General features: G+C 42.6%; 1 protein-coding gene and 1 long non-coding RNA gene across 2 annotated transcripts; one reads left to right on the plus strand and one right to left on the minus strand.

Moving 5' to 3' along the window:
* Positions 1-685: 685 nt before the first annotated feature.
* LOC116375287 (uncharacterized) lies at positions 686-2,711 on the plus strand. Its single transcript, XR_004211045.1, has 2 exons — positions 686-736; positions 2,242-2,711. It is a non-coding gene; the product is annotated as an uncharacterized LOC116375287 (long non-coding RNA).
* A 2,269-nt stretch (positions 2,712-4,980) lies between these two features.
* On the minus strand, positions 4,981-14,790 carry LOC109896999 (interferon-induced very large GTPase 1). Its single transcript, XM_020491483.2, has 7 exons — positions 14,563-14,790; positions 14,120-14,217; positions 12,672-12,763; positions 11,804-11,930; positions 11,056-11,313; positions 10,686-10,946; positions 4,981-10,585 (listed from the first exon to the last, which is right to left on the minus strand). Exons 2-7 carry the CDS (start codon positions 14,202-14,204, stop codon positions 5,904-5,906), a joined length of 5,505 nt encoding a protein of 1,834 aa, XP_020347072.1. The 5' UTR covers positions 14,205-14,217; positions 14,563-14,790; the 3' UTR covers positions 4,981-5,903.
* Positions 14,791-19,376: the final 4,586 nt, after the last annotated feature.

The following is a 19,376-nucleotide window of genomic DNA, read 5'->3' on the forward strand; positions in this document are numbered from 1 at the left end:
AGATTTGTGCAATATACGACTGATTTTTGTCCTATGGACAGTCTCCCACCTCAGCTGTAGATCTCTGCAGTTCATCCAGAGTGATCATGGGCCTCTTGGCTGCATCTCTGATCAGTCTTCTCCTTGTATGAGCTGAAAGTTTAGAGGGACGGCCAGGTCTTGGTAGATTTGCAGTGGTCTGATACTCCTTCCATTTCAATATTATCGCTTGCACAGTGCTCCTTGGGATGTTTAAAGCTTGGGAAATCTTTTTGTATCCAAATCCGGCTTTAAACTTCTTCACAACAGTATCTCGGACCTGCCTGGTGTGTTCCTTGTTCTTCATGATGCTCTCTGCACTTTTAACGGACCTCTGAGACTATCACAGTGCAGGTGCATTTATACGGAGACTTGATTACACACAGGTGGATTGTATTTATCATCATTAGTCATTTAGGTCAACATTGGATCGTTCAGAGATCCTCACTGAACTTCTGGAGAGAGTTTGCTGCACTGAAAGTAAAGGGGCTGAATAATTTTGCACGCCCAATTTTTCTGTTTTTGATTTGTTAAAATAGTTTGAAATATCCAATAAATATCGTTCCACTTCATGATTGTGTCCCACTTGTTGTTGATTCTTCACAAAAAAATACAGTTTTATATCTTTATGTTTGAAGCCTGAAATGTGGCAAAAGGTCGCAAAGTTCAAGGGGGTCGAATACTTTCGCAAGGCACTGTATATGCCCTGTAATGCACGGTAAACCTTAGTCTGCCTATCTAACCTTAATGCATACAATTTCTAATCGCTTGTTATTTAAAAATATATATGTGTAACCTTTATTTAACTAGGCAAGTGAGTTAAAAACAAATTCTTATTTAAAATGGCGGCCTACCGGGGAACAGTGGGTTGACTATCTTGTTCAGGGGCAGAACGACAGATTTTTATCTCGTCAGCTCTGGGATTCGATCCAGCAACCTTTCGTTACTGGCCCAACACTCTAACCACTAGGCTAGTTTAAAGATAGTGTTTTCAACATGCACATGACACACTGACATACAGTGCCTTCGGAAAGTATTCAGACCTTTCAACTTTTTCCAAATGTTACGTTACAGCCTTATTCTAAAATGTATTAAATAAAAACATCTCAACAATCTACACACAATACCCCATAATGACAAAGCAAAAACAGGTTTTTTGAAATGTTTGCAAATGTATTAAATAAAAAAACAGAAATACCTTATTTACATAAGTACTGAAACAGCTTGGAAAATTCCAGAAAATGATGTCATGGCTTTAGAAGCTTCTGATAGGCTAATTTACATAATTTGAGTCAATTGGAGGTGTACCTGTGGATGTATTTCAAGGCCTACCTTCAAACTGAGTGCCTCTTTGCTTGACATCATGGGAAAATCAAAGTAAATCAGCCAAGACCACAGAAAAACAATTGTAGACCTCCATAAGTCTGGTTCATCATTGAGAGCAATTTCCAAACGCCTGAAGATACCACGTTCATTTGTACAAACAAAAGTATGCAAGTATAAACACCATGGGACCACGCAGCCGTCATACCGCTCAGGAAGGAGACTCGTTCTGTCTCCTAGAGATGAATGTATTTTGGTGCGAAAAGTGCAAATCAATCCCTGAACATGGGGTGTGACATTCTTACTAATTTACTAGATAACCATTTCGGACTTAAGTATAACTTTTGTATGACTGATGCCTTTAGTGAGAGGTCTAATGCTTTAATATTGAATCATTTCTGCCTTCCCGAATTCATATTCATTAAATAAATAGGCCCTTTTAATTTTGCCTGGCTTGCCATTCCAAATCAAATGTAATATTTTTTGGCTCATATAATTTAAAAAGCAGGTCGCTAGGTTTAGGCAAAACCATAAGCAAATAGGTCAACTGTGATATGAGTAAAGAGTTGATCAGGGTGACTTTAGCTGTCTGACTTTATTAGCCAGCTAATTTTCACCATTAACTACATTATTTGATCAGTTAAATTGGCTAATGTGGCTCAACATTTTTCTGGCTAGCTAACGGAGAATTTGATCCAGCTAGCAATGCTAACAATACTTGTTCCACAACACTTTCTCCCTCACCTCAAACTTTCCAAATGCCAGTTGTATTTTGGTTACAGCTCATGAAGTACGCTTCATCACCTTTTCACCCTCATCAGGCTTCTCACCTACCTCTTAGTTATAGTTCAGGGGACGTGCTGCTATAACTGGTGACCTGCCTTTCCACTCTCTTTCCAGAGCCTGCGCTGATGCTGTAACTAGCAAGTTGGTTGTCTCTTCTCTCTTCAGTCGCGTGCTGCATTGTTGTTAAACTAGCAACCAACTGACCGGAGCCAGCCAAAGGCTAACCGGAGCCAGCCAAAAGCTAACCGGAGCCAGCCAAAAGCTAACCGGAGCCAGCCAAAAGCTAACCGGAGCCAACCAAAAGCTAACCGGAGCCAGCCAAAAGCTAACCGGAGCCAGCCAAAAGCTAACCGGAGCCAGCCAAAAGCTAACCGGAGCCAGCCAAAAGCTAACCGGAGCCAACCAAAAGCTAACCGGAGCCAGCCAAAAGCTAACCGGAGCCAGCCAAAAGCTAACCGCTTTTCTAACATTTTACAGTACAACAATTACAAAAGTTCTTAAACATCAGTTACAGCATTCAATTCTCTAAACCCTTGGGATATTGTCAGGAGTCATTTCCAAAAATAAAAATGTTCAGGAGTTAATGCGTTTTTTTCTAGATGAAAGGATTGCTTCAATTACTATGTTGTTCAAAACATTACATTCACTTCAACAGGAATGTTACAAAACTATATTGTAGTTTATATACTATATAGTGTATTCTTGCACTTTACTGAAATGAAACACTGGCTAAATCATGAAACAGGAGAACGTGGCTTCTCTTTCAAAGGTTCAATCAAATGTATTTATAAAGCCCTTCTTACATCAGTTGATGTCACAAAGTGCTGTACAGAAACCCAGCCTAAAACCCCAAACAGGAAGCAATGCAGGTGTGGAAACACGGTTCTCTCAATTATGAGAACACGGGTGCAGGATCGCATATAGTCCCAGTGCGAAGCGAACACGTCTCACTGACCCCTACTGGCCAACAGCAGTATAAATGCATCACAATGGCTAAACCTTGGGAACTGGCATTTCAGTAAAGGTATTCTAACCCCAATACAAAGGAACAATAAATAAACAGAAGTGTGACCATAGATTTAAATGTGACGCACAAAAAATGTATCAAGTTGTTTCCGATCTACACATGTGCCTAGGGAGGAGGGGTTAGGATTTCTTCTGGACAGGGCCTAACTATACTGGCCCAATAAGCACATTTCCTAGAGATATCCCTTATTGGGAGAGTGGTTAGGGCGTTCGTCATTGGCCGCTAGGGGAGTCACCCTACTGTCTAATTTTAAGCAATTTACAGTACCAGTCAAAAGTATGGACACACCTACTCATTCAAGGGTTTCTCTTTTTACTACATTGTAGAATAATAGTGAAGACATCAAAACTATGAAATAACACATATGGGATCATGTTGTAACCAAAACAAAAGTGTAAACAAATCCAAATATATTTTATATTTGATCATCTTCAAAGTAACCACCCTTTGCCTTTACGACAGCTCCTGCAAGAACCTGTTCTTAGTGATGCAACTACGGCTTTTGCCAAAGCAGAGATGCTGAAAAAACTATTTGCCGCACTACAGACGTCGATATCGAGCCGCTAACACAAGTAAAGGTCCAGTGCACTACTTTTGTGAAAACATATTTAAAAAAATATTTGTTATTCATATTTTCTATTAATAATTAAAATGTTCAGGGGGTGCTGCAGCACCCTCATCACCCCTACTTCCCACGGCTATGCTTTCCATGACAGACTGACCAGGTGAAAGCTATGATCCCTTATTCATGTCACTTGTTAAATCCACTTCAATTGAGACAATTGAGACATGGAATGGGCCTTTAAAATGGGGTATGGTAGTAGGTACCAGGTGCACCAGTTTGAGTGTGTCAAGAACTGCAACACTACTGGGTTTTTCATGCTCAACAACAGTTTCCCGTATGTATCAAGAGTCAACATGGGCCAGCATCCCTGTTGAATGCTTTCAATATCTTCAACATCAGTCCATACCCTGATGACTTCAGGCCGTTTTGAGGGCAAAACGGGTTGCATCTCAATATTAGGAAGGTGTTCCTAATGTTTTGTACACTCAGTGTATAAACTGTATTCTAGTCATGGTCTATCCTATATAACTACTGCTGTACACACCTTTTCTAGTCATATATTGCCAATAATGTCTATACACACCATCAAATAAATATATATTTATGGCTGACATTGCTTGTTCTAATATTTATATATTATTTTATTTTTATTTGGGGGATTTTAGTGTATTGTTTTGTATACATCATACATACACAAAAGTATATGGACACTCCTTCAAATGAGTGGAATCGGCTATTTCAGCCACACCTGTTGCTGACAGGTGTATAAAGTCGAGCACACAGCCATGCAACATTGGCAGTAGAATGGCCTTAATGAAGAGCTCAGTGACTTTCAACTTGGCACAGTCATAGCATACCACCTTTCCAACAAGTCAGTTCGTCTAGGAGTAACAACGGCTCAGCCGCAAAGTGGTAGGCCACACAAGCTCACAGAATGGGACCGCCGAGTGCTGAAGCGTGTAACATGTACAAATTGTCCCGGTTGCAACACTCACTACCGAGTTCCAAACTGCCACTGGAAGCAACGTCAGCACAATAACTGTTTTCATGGCCATGCAACAGAACACAAGCCTAAGATCACCATGCACAATGCCAAGCGTCGGCTGGAGTGGTATAAAGCTGCAATGCATAGTGCCAACTGTAAAGTTTGGTGGAGGAGGAATAATGGTATGTGACTGTTTTTCATGGTTCGGGCTTTGCCCCTTAGTTACAGTGAAGGGAAATCTAACGCTGCAGTATATCCTCACTTGAAAATGAATGCTGCTTTTTGGGGGGTGTTCAAAGCAAACCATTTTCCCTTTAATACAAAAGTTTACATAGAAGCATTTACCTCAGTTGGTGTAGCCTACTTTGTTTAAAGACATTCATATCCAGAGTGTTGACTGCACCTCAAAGGCTCACTGTTAAGATAATTTGCCATTGATATAATATACAAGAAAGTGATTAATTATTATGGAATACAATTGGTGTGAAATACTTATGCAGTAAGAAGCATCAGGATGTTTGTGTGTGTGTGTACACGTCTTCTGGTTATAAGTATTATACACAGTCTAATAACAATATTCAGCTAATACAAATAGCTACTGATATTTCACATGGGAGAAAAACACACAATAGATTATTTCATATCAAAGTGTCTTTGGAAAGTGAAGAGTTCAGAAGTATTAGTCTCAGAATAATGTAATTTTCTAATTCAATGGTTTCAACACTTTCCTGAATAAATGTAAGTAAAGAATGCCAGAACAATGCTTGACTTTACCCAGTGTTAAAGCAAAATGAACCCATTCACCACATAAGAACCAACACATGTAGTGAATGCTAGCACAAATAAAAACTAAATGTGACAAGAAAACATCTCTTGAATTATGACCATTATTCCAATGCAGATTCTCAAAATATACATAAAAAAAACATCAACACATCATTAAGTGTCAATGGTTGCTAAACTTTGATCATATGCAAAAATAAATGATTATTTCTGGGACAGCAAAGTAAATGAGGCAAAGTGTATGACAGTTTATCATTCCAGCCAGCAGACTCTTCTGCTTAGTGATGAAGCTGATGTCTTGTATTATTAAGTCATGTTCTTTGTTTACTATTAAATCTAACCATTTTGTTTGACTATGGCCTGACACTTCATTACTCTTCAAGATGCCACTCTTCTTCAAGATGATGAAGAGGCTTTCAATTAATGCTAAAAGACTCTCTAAGGCTGTTTTCTGCCTGTTCCTTTGTGATCCGTTTCCAGGAAGGGGGGATATCTCCAGGGTGTGAGACATACTCTTTGGCAAATTCCTTGTTGAATTTTGCCATCACATATTTCCAGTAGTCTGAGGCCTGTATGCTGGGATCTGCCGGGATATGCCAGTTGGGAAAAATTTCTCTGTACTTTTTTAAAGGCTGAAATTCTTCATTTGTCTCGTAGCATTTGAAAGAACCCTCACTAAACACTGCAGAGGAGCAGATGTCAGTGCAGAGTTTCCTTGAGTCATTAAACCTGACCTGACCAAGTCCCTGTGGTCTGTGTATTGAGGCACAGTGCTCATTGTGGGCCTCCCCTCCCGCCTCACATGGTGCCCCGCAGAATGGACACTGCTTCCCGCAGCCAAACACTCTTGTGAACAGCTCGTTCTGAGGCTTGATTTTCTGTCTTTTCAATTTATGTTTCACATCCTCTGCTTTTTGGAATTCTTCTGTCAGAGACTGTTCCATCTCCACCACAGATGTTTTGAGCCAGTGGGAAAACTGTTCCTGGTTGGAATTGTTGAGGATCATAGTGGCTTCCAATGCATCTTGGGGAATGACCAGCTTCTCTCCAAGTTCCCTGCATATGTCCTGAAGGAATTCCTTTATGTTGTCGTTCTCATTAGTCTGTGCCTTTGAGATTGCCTCATTGATTACTTTGATAATCCCATTGAGTTGATACTTCTCTAATTCAAACATTTTGTTCCCTTGTGAAAAGTGTTTCAAGATTTCATTCAAAATCCAATTCTTGACAAAAGCTTCATAGTGACAAATGTAGCTCACATAGTTGTCAAAGTTGAATGCTGACAGCAGTTGCTTCAGGATAGAGTACTGGAAAAATGTCCGAGAGCTGAATTGAAAGGCATTCTGCCCCGTCAGCATTACGTCAACCATTTCTAGACCCAGAGAATTGGTGACACAGGCTTCTACTGCAGGTCTGAGACACAGGTTGGTGAACTCTGCAGCTTTCTTCTGACACTGATCTTGTCCACTGAACAAGTCTTTGAAGTCTGCCAGATATTTACCTTTGAACTGTTCAAGGCACCAATGAGGATTGTTTGCACATATGAACTGTTCATGCATTGCTTGGAAAGCCCTGGATGCAAACCCACAAACGTACAATTTAATGGAGAGTTCAAATTTATTGCTTGTCCCAAGATTTTTGTTGGCTTCCAACTTCTCTTCAATCATGTGCAGGATCTCTTGAATGTATGTGTCATGGTAGTTTGTCTTATTTTGAACAGTCTCTCTCACAAATTCATTGCATTTGTCTATGAGGTTGTCTGCCATGGCCTGGGTTTTTCTTGTGTTCTCATTCATGTAAATGCTATTCACTAACTTCTTTAAGAACCCCCCTGGAGAGACTATGAAGGGTTTTGTTCCATGATCTTCAAGTTTCACATTGTTCAACTTTTCATTCACTGCCTTCTGCATCATGTTAGACCGGAGCTGGCTTAAAACATGGCTCACAATGTCTATTTTCTTCAATCCTGTAAAAGAGAGCTCCTGCACAGTTTCCTCCCACACCTTTTCAAATTCTCTGTCAAGCTCCTGATCTGGCCTCTGACATTTGTCCTTTCTGCAGTTCTCAACCAACTTCAGCACCTTTTCCTCCATCACCGCGGTGTAGTTCTTCTTGATTGTGGCAAGCTTGTTCATTCCTTGTTGAATCTCAACATCAGCGACCAGTTTACTCAAAACAGAGTTTTCTATCTCCCTTTTTAGACTTTTGATGCTGTTTGCGAAATCCTCTCTGTATCTCTCCACCAAGTAGACATGTCCATCTGCCTGTTCATAGTACTTGGTCAGGTTGTCAAGAAGGTTCTTCTCCCATTGGACAAGTTCTATTGAGGCTTCACTTTTCAAATGATGGAGAAAATCCCTCACGTCTTCTGTTTGATATTTCATTGCTATTGTTCCGAAGTTGGAAATCCTTGTTTCAGCATTTGTCATCCATGTGTGCATGTGCTTTCTGAATGACCATTCCCACTTACTGAACTCAACACACAGCTTCATGTAGGCATCAGCCACCAGGCTGTTTCTGAAGCTGAAGATGAAGTTTTCATACTTCACAGCATTCCACAGGCTTTTTGTCCACTCCAGAAAGTCCATGATGTTGTTCCCAGAGGCTTCACAGTTCTGGAAGACCTCGATCATGTTCTTTTTGAACTCGTATACAGACTCGCTGTAACCGGCGTTGACGGGTGCCATTGGGGGGTTTCCGTGCCAAAGTCCAGGAATGTACCAGTTACCAGTCTCTGGGTTGTACTCCATCACATCAGTGAAGCTCTTGTTCTCCTCCTTGTTTTCCATTCTGGCTGCTGCCTGGGTCATCTCGTTTAACTGCTCCAGCAGCATTTTCCGGTCTCTCATGTTCTTATCATGTGCCGAGACATCTGCCACGTTCTGGTGGACAAACTGACACTTGGGTTTCTTTCCCACCTCTTTCATCCGGAGAAAAGCGTGGACCACGATCTGCAGGATGTCCTTCATCTCGGTCGAGTTCTCCATGGCAATATTGATTATAGTGACATCACTCAGGCCGACAACAAGTGTGGCTAGCTCGTTGTCATGCTCGTAGCTGTCATCATGCTGTGCCAGCTCTGGCGACTTCAGCCCTTCTGTGTCGATGATCACTAAGAAGTCGCAGTTCAGCTCTTTTTTGAAGTCGTCTTTGACTTTGATGAGCAGCATAAAGGCCCCTCTTGTGCATCTGCCGCTACTGACTGCGAACTGCACTCCAAACATTGTGTTCAGTAGAGTGGACTTTCCCGTGCTCTGAACACCTAGAACAGTTACCACCAGGATCTTGCTCTTCGGTTGCACCAAGACATTGAGTTGATGCAGCACATCACTCACCCATCTCAGAGGTATGTTAGATGCGTCTCCATCCACCAGCTCCAGAGGAAACCCATCCAGAAGCAACTCAGCACATAGTCTGGGCAGGTGCTTCAGTTGTTGCCTAGACTCTTCAGCTTCTTCCAGTAAGACTGCAGATTCATACAGTTGACCCATTTCACGTAGGAAATGCTCAGTTCCCAAAGAACTGTTTGAAATCTGCCTGTCAAGGTCTGCAATTTCATCTTTGTTTTCAGATGAATTCTGAGACTTTTCTTTGTACAGCTCTCTAAGGCCAGAAAGGTTTTTACGAGCCATATTGTCCAGGTTCATTCTCATCCATTTCAAGAAATAGGTCCTTTCTAGCCCTGCGCTTGATATTGCATTTATGAAGCAGGTCATTGCCTCTGAAATGTCATATCTCCTTTGCTGTTCCCTAAGTTGTCTCTTGTCTGTTTGGAGTTCACTTTTGTACATCTCTAGGTTCTGGTTCCCAGCTTTCCGCAGTCTGCATTCCTCCTTCTCCAGACGTGCCAGCTCCTTCCAAATCTGTCCTTGCAAGGGAAGCTGACTTTCCTTATACTGTGGTGTGTCATAAATCTTTGACGTGATTGCGTCAGCATTTAGCTTGGCACTCTGACATTCTTTGTAGTCCTCATCAACCAGTATTCCAAGCTCATGCGCCACTTCAGCCATCTGCTCCAATGGCATTCTGGACTTTGAATTCTTAATCAACTCACCAACTGTGTTTCGCAGGTTATTCACAAAGTCTGCATCATTGATCTGTTTGGTCTTCAGGATGATGCTGCTTTTTTTCAAGTTCAACTCTGCTGCTGTTCTCTTCAAAGCATCAATGCTGAAGCTCTTGCTCTGTGTGTTACCCACTAGAAACAGCTGAGCCTTGGTGTGTTGGCTGGTCAGTAGCTTGTACTTGGTGTCCAGGTTGTCAAAGAACACAAAGACTGCTGCAGAGGTCTGGCAAAGAAAGGAATATTGTGTTTCAAAAGAACTGATGTCCCCTCTAAGATTGGATACAGCAATAGCTTCACCAAAAATATCTATGTTTTTTTTCCCACTTGGGAGGTACCAGCTTATCTCAACCAATCCGTTGGATATTCTCCTTGGGCTATCGCCACATTCCATGTCGTGGTGGACAAACGTGTCGTGATACTGTTGAGGATTACTCAGCAGCTTGTTTAGAATCTGAGACTTGGACAGAGAGCACTCGCCCAATCTGACAAAAGAGACCATAGGGAGGTCAGAGAGAACAATCCTGTCTTCAACAAATCCTCTGGAATCTGCCAATGAATGCGGTCTGAACTTCTTGACAATGTCTCTCATGGCCCAGAGCATTAGCGTACACTCTTCTGTGTCACAATTGGGGAGAAGCAGGGGCACTGAAAACTGACACATTGACATTTTCAAAACCATCTCTTGCTGGAGAAAACCATTGGAACACAGAAAGAGAGCAGTCACAATGTCCAAGGGGTTTACAACATTACTAGAGTCCAGGTTATCAACCAGACTCTCCAGATCTAGATCTATGTTGCAAAATGAAGCATCACAATTTGCCTCGCCTTCTAATGAGGTACATTTCACACTCCTAGCAGTCACATTCACCATCATCAACCTCTTTAGGAAAATCCATGGCAGGGCTGAGAGAGTCTGAGCAGGTTCATCGGTGACAGTCTTCTCATCAATCTGCAGCACGGTGCTAAGGTCGAGCTTCTCTGTGTAGTGTTGCTCCAACCCCAGGTCCAGCAGCAAACTCTCCAGGTGGGTTTCTGTGTCGGGAAAGAAAATAACATTTTCAGATCTGACCTCCTTGGTTGTCAATCAACCGATTGTAAAACATCCTCCTGTCACACGTTTCAACACACTCACTTGTGCGGCCATATGTCACCACCGACTTGCTTTGGTTCCCGTTCTTCAGCACCGTAGAGACGTGAAAGGAGTACTTGACACCTGGACTCAGACTGGAGAACGTCAGGGTGTTGGACTCCGTTGTTATCTTCTGGACTTCCTCCCCATCACAGGAACAGGTCACGAGACATGCCTCAGTGACACCAATCGGTTTGTCCCAACCCAGAGACACTGATTCACTGCTGACTTGGTCAATCTTTACTTTATCAGGTGGCAGAGGTTCTACAAAAAGGACAAAAAGGGCCCAATTCAATTACAACTTGAAGAATGAAAACAAGTCAAACAATTCTTCCTGTAATGCAAGGGGAAATGTTTGAATCATTGCACTTACTTGTATACATGGACATTGTGATCACCGGGCTCAGATTCCCATCTTCTGTAACCGATGTGACGCTGAATGTGTACTCCGTCCCTGGAAAAAGGCCTTCCACATCAGCGCTGTTGGACCCTTGGATGGAACGGATCTCTCTCTGGGTGTTGCAGGAGTAGGTCAACTCGTACCTCCGTGCTGGTTCAGAAGGGCGCCAGCTCAGAGAAACAGAGTCACTGCCAACATAATGAACTGTTATCTCTCCGGGGGAGGAGAGCTCTGTGGAAGAGAGCAATTTTTTTTTGAATAACTTGCACATATATACAAGAAGAAATATATAAATGTTTCATCTCTGGGCTAGGAAATGAGATATAGCAGCCAATCACAAACCTGAAAATATCTTTCAGCTATACATAATGAGTCTTCAACACAACTCTTCAGGCATGAAACATTTATAAATACATGCTATTATACTGCATCATCCCTACTGTTGTTATGCTATAATAATGACAATAATATTAGTAAAATAATAACAGTAGTGAAATAGTGATAAATAGTGAAAAACGAGTGAAAGATTATTTTTAAACAGTGCTGATCGCCATTCACAGTGAATAAAGTAACGTGCCTTAAATGTTCAATGCAAATAAGCATACGTGCAGTGTTTGTGAATGGAAAGCAACTGGTAATGATTTTATTCAATTATAAAGTATACATACGGTTGTCACAAATTCAGAGATACTGTATAATTCCTCTTATATTATTGAAGTACCTGCTACAGCAGTATCCATCTGTTGAGACGGCTCTGTCTCCAGACTGTCAGCTTGTACTCTCTGAGATGTGTCCTCATCTTTCCCAAGATATAAGTCAAGGAATAGATCACTTGCATCTTGAAAGTCCTTCAATTCAAAAGGAAAACGTCTACAGTCAATTGAATGTTAAAAAAAATGGAATAAAAATGGACCACAAACTGCAAAGTACTTGATAAAAGAGTGTACATTGTTATGGCTGTCATTGAACAACCCCATGCCATGATTAGATGGTGAAAAACAATAAAAGCTAATTTACCAACATTTCTGAAAATGGATATGCATTTTGGAAATAAACTATTCATATATACAGGTAACTGACAAAATAAAGGAAATGAGGGATACAAAGGATGCATTTACACAGTCTGCCCAATTCTGATCTTTTTTCCCCTAATTGGTCTTTTGACCAATCAGATCAACTCTGAAGAAGATTTGATGTGAGAAGATCTGATTGAGCAAAAGACACTTAAAAACCCCATCATAATTGGGCTGCCTGTTTGTTTAAACGCGGCCAAAGTGTATTAAAAGCAGGTGTGGTTCCTGAGTTAATTACGCAAATAACATCCCATCATGCTTCGGGTATTCATTTAGAAAAATGCCCAGTTACCCATTATTTTGGCAATGTCCCCAATCACTTCCCTGGGGCATTGGGATATTATTTAGACCAGAGGAAAGAGTGCCTCCCACTGACCCCACAAAAACACTTCCAGCAGCAGCTGGTCTCCTATCCAGGGACCGAACAGGACCAACCCTGCTTAGCTTCAGAGGCAAGCCAGCAACACATTTCTATCTGCAAAAACCTCAGTGTGAAAGAGCAACAGCACACCCTACCTCTTCATCTGAGGAGCTATCCATTGGCAGGGTGTCTTCAGTCGCTCCACTCCTAACCCGGTCAAAGGTCACATCTTTTAGACTGCATGGCTCTGAAATACGTTTGGGGTAATAGAGTGTTGCAAATCAAATACATGTTGCAGCACATCAAAAAGTTGGTGAAGCATTATCAGATGCATTATTTTCCATTAGCACTACCTGTAATATTGATAATTATGCCATTTATCCAAAGCGACTTACAGTGGTCCTGGCTGCCGGGGGGAGGCACACTTTAGCTAGGTTGTTTAGCCCATATATTTTGTTCTAATGTTTGAGTCCCTCAGATATCACATGAACACACATAACAAATGGTCAAATGTGTAGAATTGTAGGAATTAGCTTTAATACGGCAAAAATAATGTCTGCAATCCATGACAAACTGTGTATAAGAACAGGAAATGAGCTTCAAAACGGCAAAATCCTTTCTCTGTCAACAAGAGGGGTGCTAACAGTTTGTGTCGTGCTAGTACCCGTAGAAATAGATGTGGCACTCGCACAGCGTGCAGGAGGGGGGGGGGGGGGGGGGGGGGCGCAGGATGTTCCCCAATGCTGGAAGGGGGGCCTGAGTGAAAAAGTTTGGGAACCCTGAACTAAGCTACAGAGGACCATCCCTTGACACTGATCAGATTAGTTCCCCCCCCACACAGGGTTAGAATAGGTTGATCCTAGATCAAAAACTAAGAATGGGGGGTGGGGGGGTAATAATTATTTGCCTGCGCTTCAGCTGAGGGATTCTATCCAGCAACCTTTCGGTTACTGGCCCAACGCTCAAACCACTAGGCTACTTGGTGGTCCTATAAGGTGCTCCTAATGTTTGTACACTCAGTGTAGTTTATCAGTTACCGAACATAAAAATCCCTGGGCAACTGTGGACAGGGCCTATACACTTTGCAAGGATTTTTTTTTGGCAATGATGTATATATAAACCCTGGATTGCTAATGGTATGTATTGGCCAATTAGCGGCTTTGAAACTACCAGTCGCCATATTGGTACACCCCAGAATGAACAGTCTTCCATTGGAATGAATGGTATTTTAGTATTTCTTTATTGAATTGGGGACTTAACATTAAGTACTTCAGAAAATCTATACTTTAAGGTATGTTTATGTTTAGTTCACATAATTTCAAATAATAAATTAAGGTGTCTGTAACAGAATATACAAAACGAATGTAGACGTTAATAAATGCATTTCCCTCGCTTCCCAAATATTTCTTTCAATGGGGAGGAATACCAAAATGACTGTGCAGTATTGATTTGATTTGTAAACGTATTCAATGTACTTGTGAATATATTGTTTTGTTTTTATTAATAGCGTGTTATATTTTGTAGTGTATTTTTTAAGAATAACTGAGAAAAATATAGCCGAAATATGACTTCAGGACTTTTAAAAAGTCCCGAGGCTACCTACCTCCCTCTTCCTCGACGATTGCTTTGCATCTCAAGCAAAACCGCTGTCCCTCCTCACAAAGCGTGTGACATCGAATACACTCCATTTTCCGAAAATGTCTGCCACAGAAAAACATCAACAATGTGCATAGCAGTAAAGTGAAATGTTGTAGTGATTTAGGCACCCCATATAATTAATACAAAAAAAATCATGAATGCCGTATAATCGGATCATGAGAATGTTGAAAAAAACATATCACATATTTGCATTCACAAAAAGTATATTAGCCTACAAGTAGCTTAGTTCATAATCAGCTACCGTTACTGTGATATTACATGTATAATTTCTTAGGCCTACGTGTTGTATAACATTCCATTTTTGTAATAAAGATTTTTAAAAACGTTACCATGTGATTTAGACCATTCAAGAGTTTGATTAGCAAAGTTTGATGATACACGACTCACCTCAACTCCGCAGCTCAATGACGGATAATCAAACGTTCGAGTGGGATGAACCATGTGCATGAACGACAACCTGTTTTATCGTGCATGACAACATTCATGCCATCATATTTGAAACATTTTCAGACCTTTACTGTATTAGCCTACGTTTTATTAGGATGTAATTAACGTTAAAAAATTTTTTATATCGTAATTTGGTTCAGGCCATCTATGCTTATGCTTTCAGTTTCATTTCCTTGAAATGCGAAAGTAAGGTAATAATAGCCTAGTTGAGGGAGAGGCAGCCGAGGAGGAGGAGACTAGAAAAAGTTTTCAATGGCAGGGCGAGGGCACAGGTTAGTTGAGGTAACATGTATATGTAGGTACAGGTAAAGTGACTATGCATAGATAATAAACAGAGAGTAGCAGCAGCATAAAAATGGGGGATGGAGGGGTCAACGCAAGTAGTCCTGGTAGCCATTTGATTAGCTGTTCAGTAGTCTTATGTCTTCTGGGAAGAAGCCTTTTGGCTTGCCGTGCGGTAGCAGAGAGAACAGTCTATGACTAGGGTGGCTGGAGTCTTTGTAAAAAATTTTTGTCTTTCCTTCGACACCGCCTGGTATAGAGGTCTTGGATGGCAGGAAGCTTGGCCCCAGTGATGTACTGGGCCGTACGCACTACCCTCTGTAGTGCCTTGCAGTCGGAGGCTGAGCAGTTGTCATACCAGGCGGTATGCAACCATGCTCTCGATGGTGCAGCTGTAGAACTTTTTGAGGATCTGATGACCCATACCAAATCTTTTCAGTCTCCTGAGGGGGATTGACGTTTTTGTGCCCTCTTCATGACTGTCTTGGTGTGCTTGGACCATGATAGTTAGTTGGTGATGTGGACACCAAGCAACTTGAAGCTCTCAACCTGCTCCACTACAGCCCCGTCGATGACAATGGGGGCGTGCTCAGCCCTCCTTTTCCTGTGGTCCACAATCATCTCCTTTGTCTTGATCACTTTGAGGGAGAGGTTGTTATCCTGGAACCACACTGCCAGGTCTCTAACCTCCTCCCTAAATGCTGTCTCATCGTTGTCGGTGATCAGGCCTACCACTGTTGTGTCATCGGCAAACTTAATGATGATGCTGGAGCCTCCCAGGTGGCGCAGTGGTTAAGGGCGCTGTACTGCAGCGCCAGCTGTGCCATCAGAGTCCCTGGGTTCGCGCCCAGGCTCTGTCGTAACCGGCCGCGACCGGGAGGTCCGTGGTGCGACGCACAATTGGCCTAGCGTCGTCCGGGTTAGGGAGGGCTTGGTCGGTAGGGATGTCCTTGTCTCATCGCAGTGCGCACTAACCAAGGTTGCCAGGTGCACGGTGTACCCTCCGACACATTGGTGCGGCTGGCTTCCGGGTTGGATGCGCGCTGTGTTAAGAAGCAGTACGGCTGGTTGGGTTGTGTATCGGAGGACGCATGACTTTCAACCTTCGTCTCTCCCGAGCCCGTACGGGAGTTGTAGCGATGAGACAAGATAGTAGCTACTACAACAATTGGATACCACGAAATTGGGGAGAAAAAGGGGTAAAATTCAACAACAACAACAACAAAAAAATGATGATGCTGGAGTTGTGCTTGGCCATGTAGTCATGGGTGAACCGGGAGTACAGGAGGGGACTGAGCAAGCACCCTTGAGGGGCCCCAGTGTTGAGGATCAGCATGGCAGATGTGTTGTTACCTACCCTTACCATCTGGGGGTGGCCCATCAGTAAGTCCAGGATCCAGTTGCAGAGGGAGATGTTTAGTCCATAGTTTAGTGATGCACTATGGTGTTGAACGCTGAGCTGTAGTCAATGAATAGCATTCTCACGTAGATGTTCCTTTTTGTCCAGGCGTGAAAGGGCAGTGTGGAGATTGCGTCATCTGTGGATCTGTTGGGACGGTATGCAAATTGGAGTGGATCTATGGTTTCTGGGATAATGGTGTTGATGTGAGCCATGGCCAGCCTTTCAAAGCGCTTCATGGCTACAGATGTGAGTGCTACGGTTTGGTAGTCATTTAGGCAGGTTACCTTGGTGTTCTTGGGCACAGGGACTATGGTGGTCTGCTTGAAACATATTGGTATTACAGACTCGGTCAGGGACAGGTTGAAAATGTCAGTGAAGACACTTGCCAGTTGGTCAGTACACATCCTGGTAATCTGTCTGGCCCTGTGGCCTTGTGAACATTGATCTGTTTAAAGGTCTCACTCACATCGGCTACGGACAGCGTGATCACACAGTCGCCCAGAACAGCTGGTGCTCTCATGCATGCTTCATTATTGCTTGCCTCAAAGCGCGCATAGAAGTCATTTACCTCGTCTGGTAGGCTCATGTCACTGGGCAGCTTGCGGCTGTGCTTCCCTTTGTAGCCCGTAATAGTTTGCCATAAAGTCCTGCCATATCCGACGAGTGTCAGAGCTGGTGTAGTAGGATTCAATTTTAGTCCTATATTGACGCTTTGCCTGTTTGGTGGTTCGTTGGAGGGGATAGTGGGATTTTTTCTCAGAGTCCGAGTTAGAGTCCCGCTCCTTGAAAGCTCTACCCTTTAGCTCAGTATGGATGTTGCCTGTAATCCAAGGCTTCTGGTTGGGGTATGAACGTACGGTCACTGTGGGGATGACATCATCGATGCACTTATTGATGAAGCCAGTAACTGATGTGGTGTACTCCTCAATACCATTGGAAGAATCCCGGAACATATTTCAGTCTGTGCTAGCAACACAGTCCTGTAGCTTAGCATCTGCTTTATCTGACCACTTTTTTATAGACATAGTCACTGGTGCTTCCTGCTTTAATTTTTGCTTGTAAGCAGGAATCAGGAGGATAGAATCATGGTCAGATTTGCCAAATGGAGGGTGAGGGAGAACTTTGTACACTTCTCTGGGTTTTTTCCCCTCTCTGGTTGCACATTTAACATGCTGATAGAAATGAGGTAAAACTGATTTAAGTTTCCCTGTATTAAAGTCCCAGGCCACTAGGAGTGCCGCCTCTGGATGAGCGTTTTGCTGTTTGCTTATGGTCGGTATACAGCTCACTGAGTGCGGTTTTAGTGCCAGCATTGGTCTGTGGTGGTATGTAGACAGCTACTAAAATACAGACAAACTCTCTAGGTAAATAGTGTGGTCTACAGCTTATCATGAGATACTCTACCTCAGGTGAGCAAAACCTCAAAACTTCTTTAGATATTGTGCACCAGCTGTTCACAAATATGCATAGGCCCTTGCCCCGTCTCTTACCAGAGGTTACTGTTCTATCCTGCCAATGAAGTGTATAACCCACCAGCTGTATGTTATTAATGTCGTCGTTCAGCCACGACTCGGTGAAACATAAGATATTACTGGTTTTAATGTCCCGTTGGTAGTGCTTTCAGTTCGTCCCATTTATTTTTCAGCGATTGAACGCAGATTAGCCACTCATCGCCTGATCCTCACAAGGCACGCCGATCTCTTTACGGAAAATCTATGTTTCTTTCTCCAGCGAATGACGGGAATGAGGGCCTGTTTGATGTTTGGAGTATATCCTTCCCGTCCGACTCATTAAAGAAAAATTATTCGTCCAAATCGAGGTGAGTAATCAAGAAGGGTGCAGGTCAAGTGCCCTCCACATCATTGTGGAAAAGAAAAATGAGTTGATCATCAATGGCAACAACTTGCCAATGTCCCAACCACTCTCTCTGAACGACCAACCAGTACGGGTGGTTGACCAACCAGTAAGGGTACCTAGGGACACAAATTGATAACAAGCTGAGTTTTACAGAGAATGCAGACTGTATTTTTTTAAAGCAAGTCAACGCCTGTTTTTAATCAGGAAATATAAGGGGTTTGGGGTCAGCCAGGATGTTCTGAAGAGGGTGTACAGCATCTTGGTGGAGAGCATCCTCATGTTCAATATGACAGTCAAGTATGGTAGTCTGAGCGTGTGGAGCAAAAGCAAACTGACCAGAATAGTAAACACAGCCAGCAAAGTAATTGGTCGACCACAGGCCCATTTGATCAATCTGTTCCACAAGGCAACCAAACAGAAGGCGCTGGCTGTCATTGACGACCCCTCTACATCTTCAGTTCAAGGGTCTTCCCTCTGGCTGGCGCATCAGAATGCCCACAGCCTAGAAGAACGTGTTCAAACATTCATTTGTTCCTTGTGCTGTTGGACTACGAAATGCAAAGTCAATTTTATTCTATTACATTCTATTCTAACATGTTTACTAGACAACAAATGAAAGTTGAAATGATACCACAACTCCCTGTATCATTTATTTTTGCAGTAAGATTGTAACTAGTTACTTCCAAATACATCTCATGAATATCACAATGAATTGATCCAGAAGTTGAAGTCAACATTTTATTGGTTTCTGATGCAGCTGGAATCATTTAGTCATTTGCCAGGACACTTGTAAAAAATATTATATAAAACATTTGATTAAACTCGATTATATACATACACTACATGACCAAAAGTATGAGTTGGTCTGCCCTTAGGCTTGTGGGCAGCTGCTCGGCCATGGAAACCCATTTCATGAAGCTCTCAACAAACAGTTATTGTGCTGACATTGCTTCCAGAGGCAGTTTTGCAATCGAGGACAATTTCTACGCTCTACGCGCTTCAGCACTCTGCGCTACCATTCTGTGACCTTGTGTGGCCTCCCCTTAGGGAGTGGTTGGCCGGTAGGGATGTGTTGGCCGGTAGGGATGTCCTTGTCTCATCTCGCACCAGCGACTCCTGTGGCGGGCCGGGCGGACGCATGACTTTCAACCTTCGTCTCTCCCAAGCCCGTACGGGAGTTGTAGCGATGAGACAAGATAGGAGCTACTAAAAA

The sequence above is a fragment of the Oncorhynchus kisutch genome, linkage group LG9 (assembly GCF_002021735.2).
Source record: "Oncorhynchus kisutch isolate 150728-3 linkage group LG9, Okis_V2, whole genome shotgun sequence".
Classification (NCBI taxonomy): domain Eukaryota; kingdom Metazoa; phylum Chordata; class Actinopteri; order Salmoniformes; family Salmonidae; genus Oncorhynchus; species Oncorhynchus kisutch.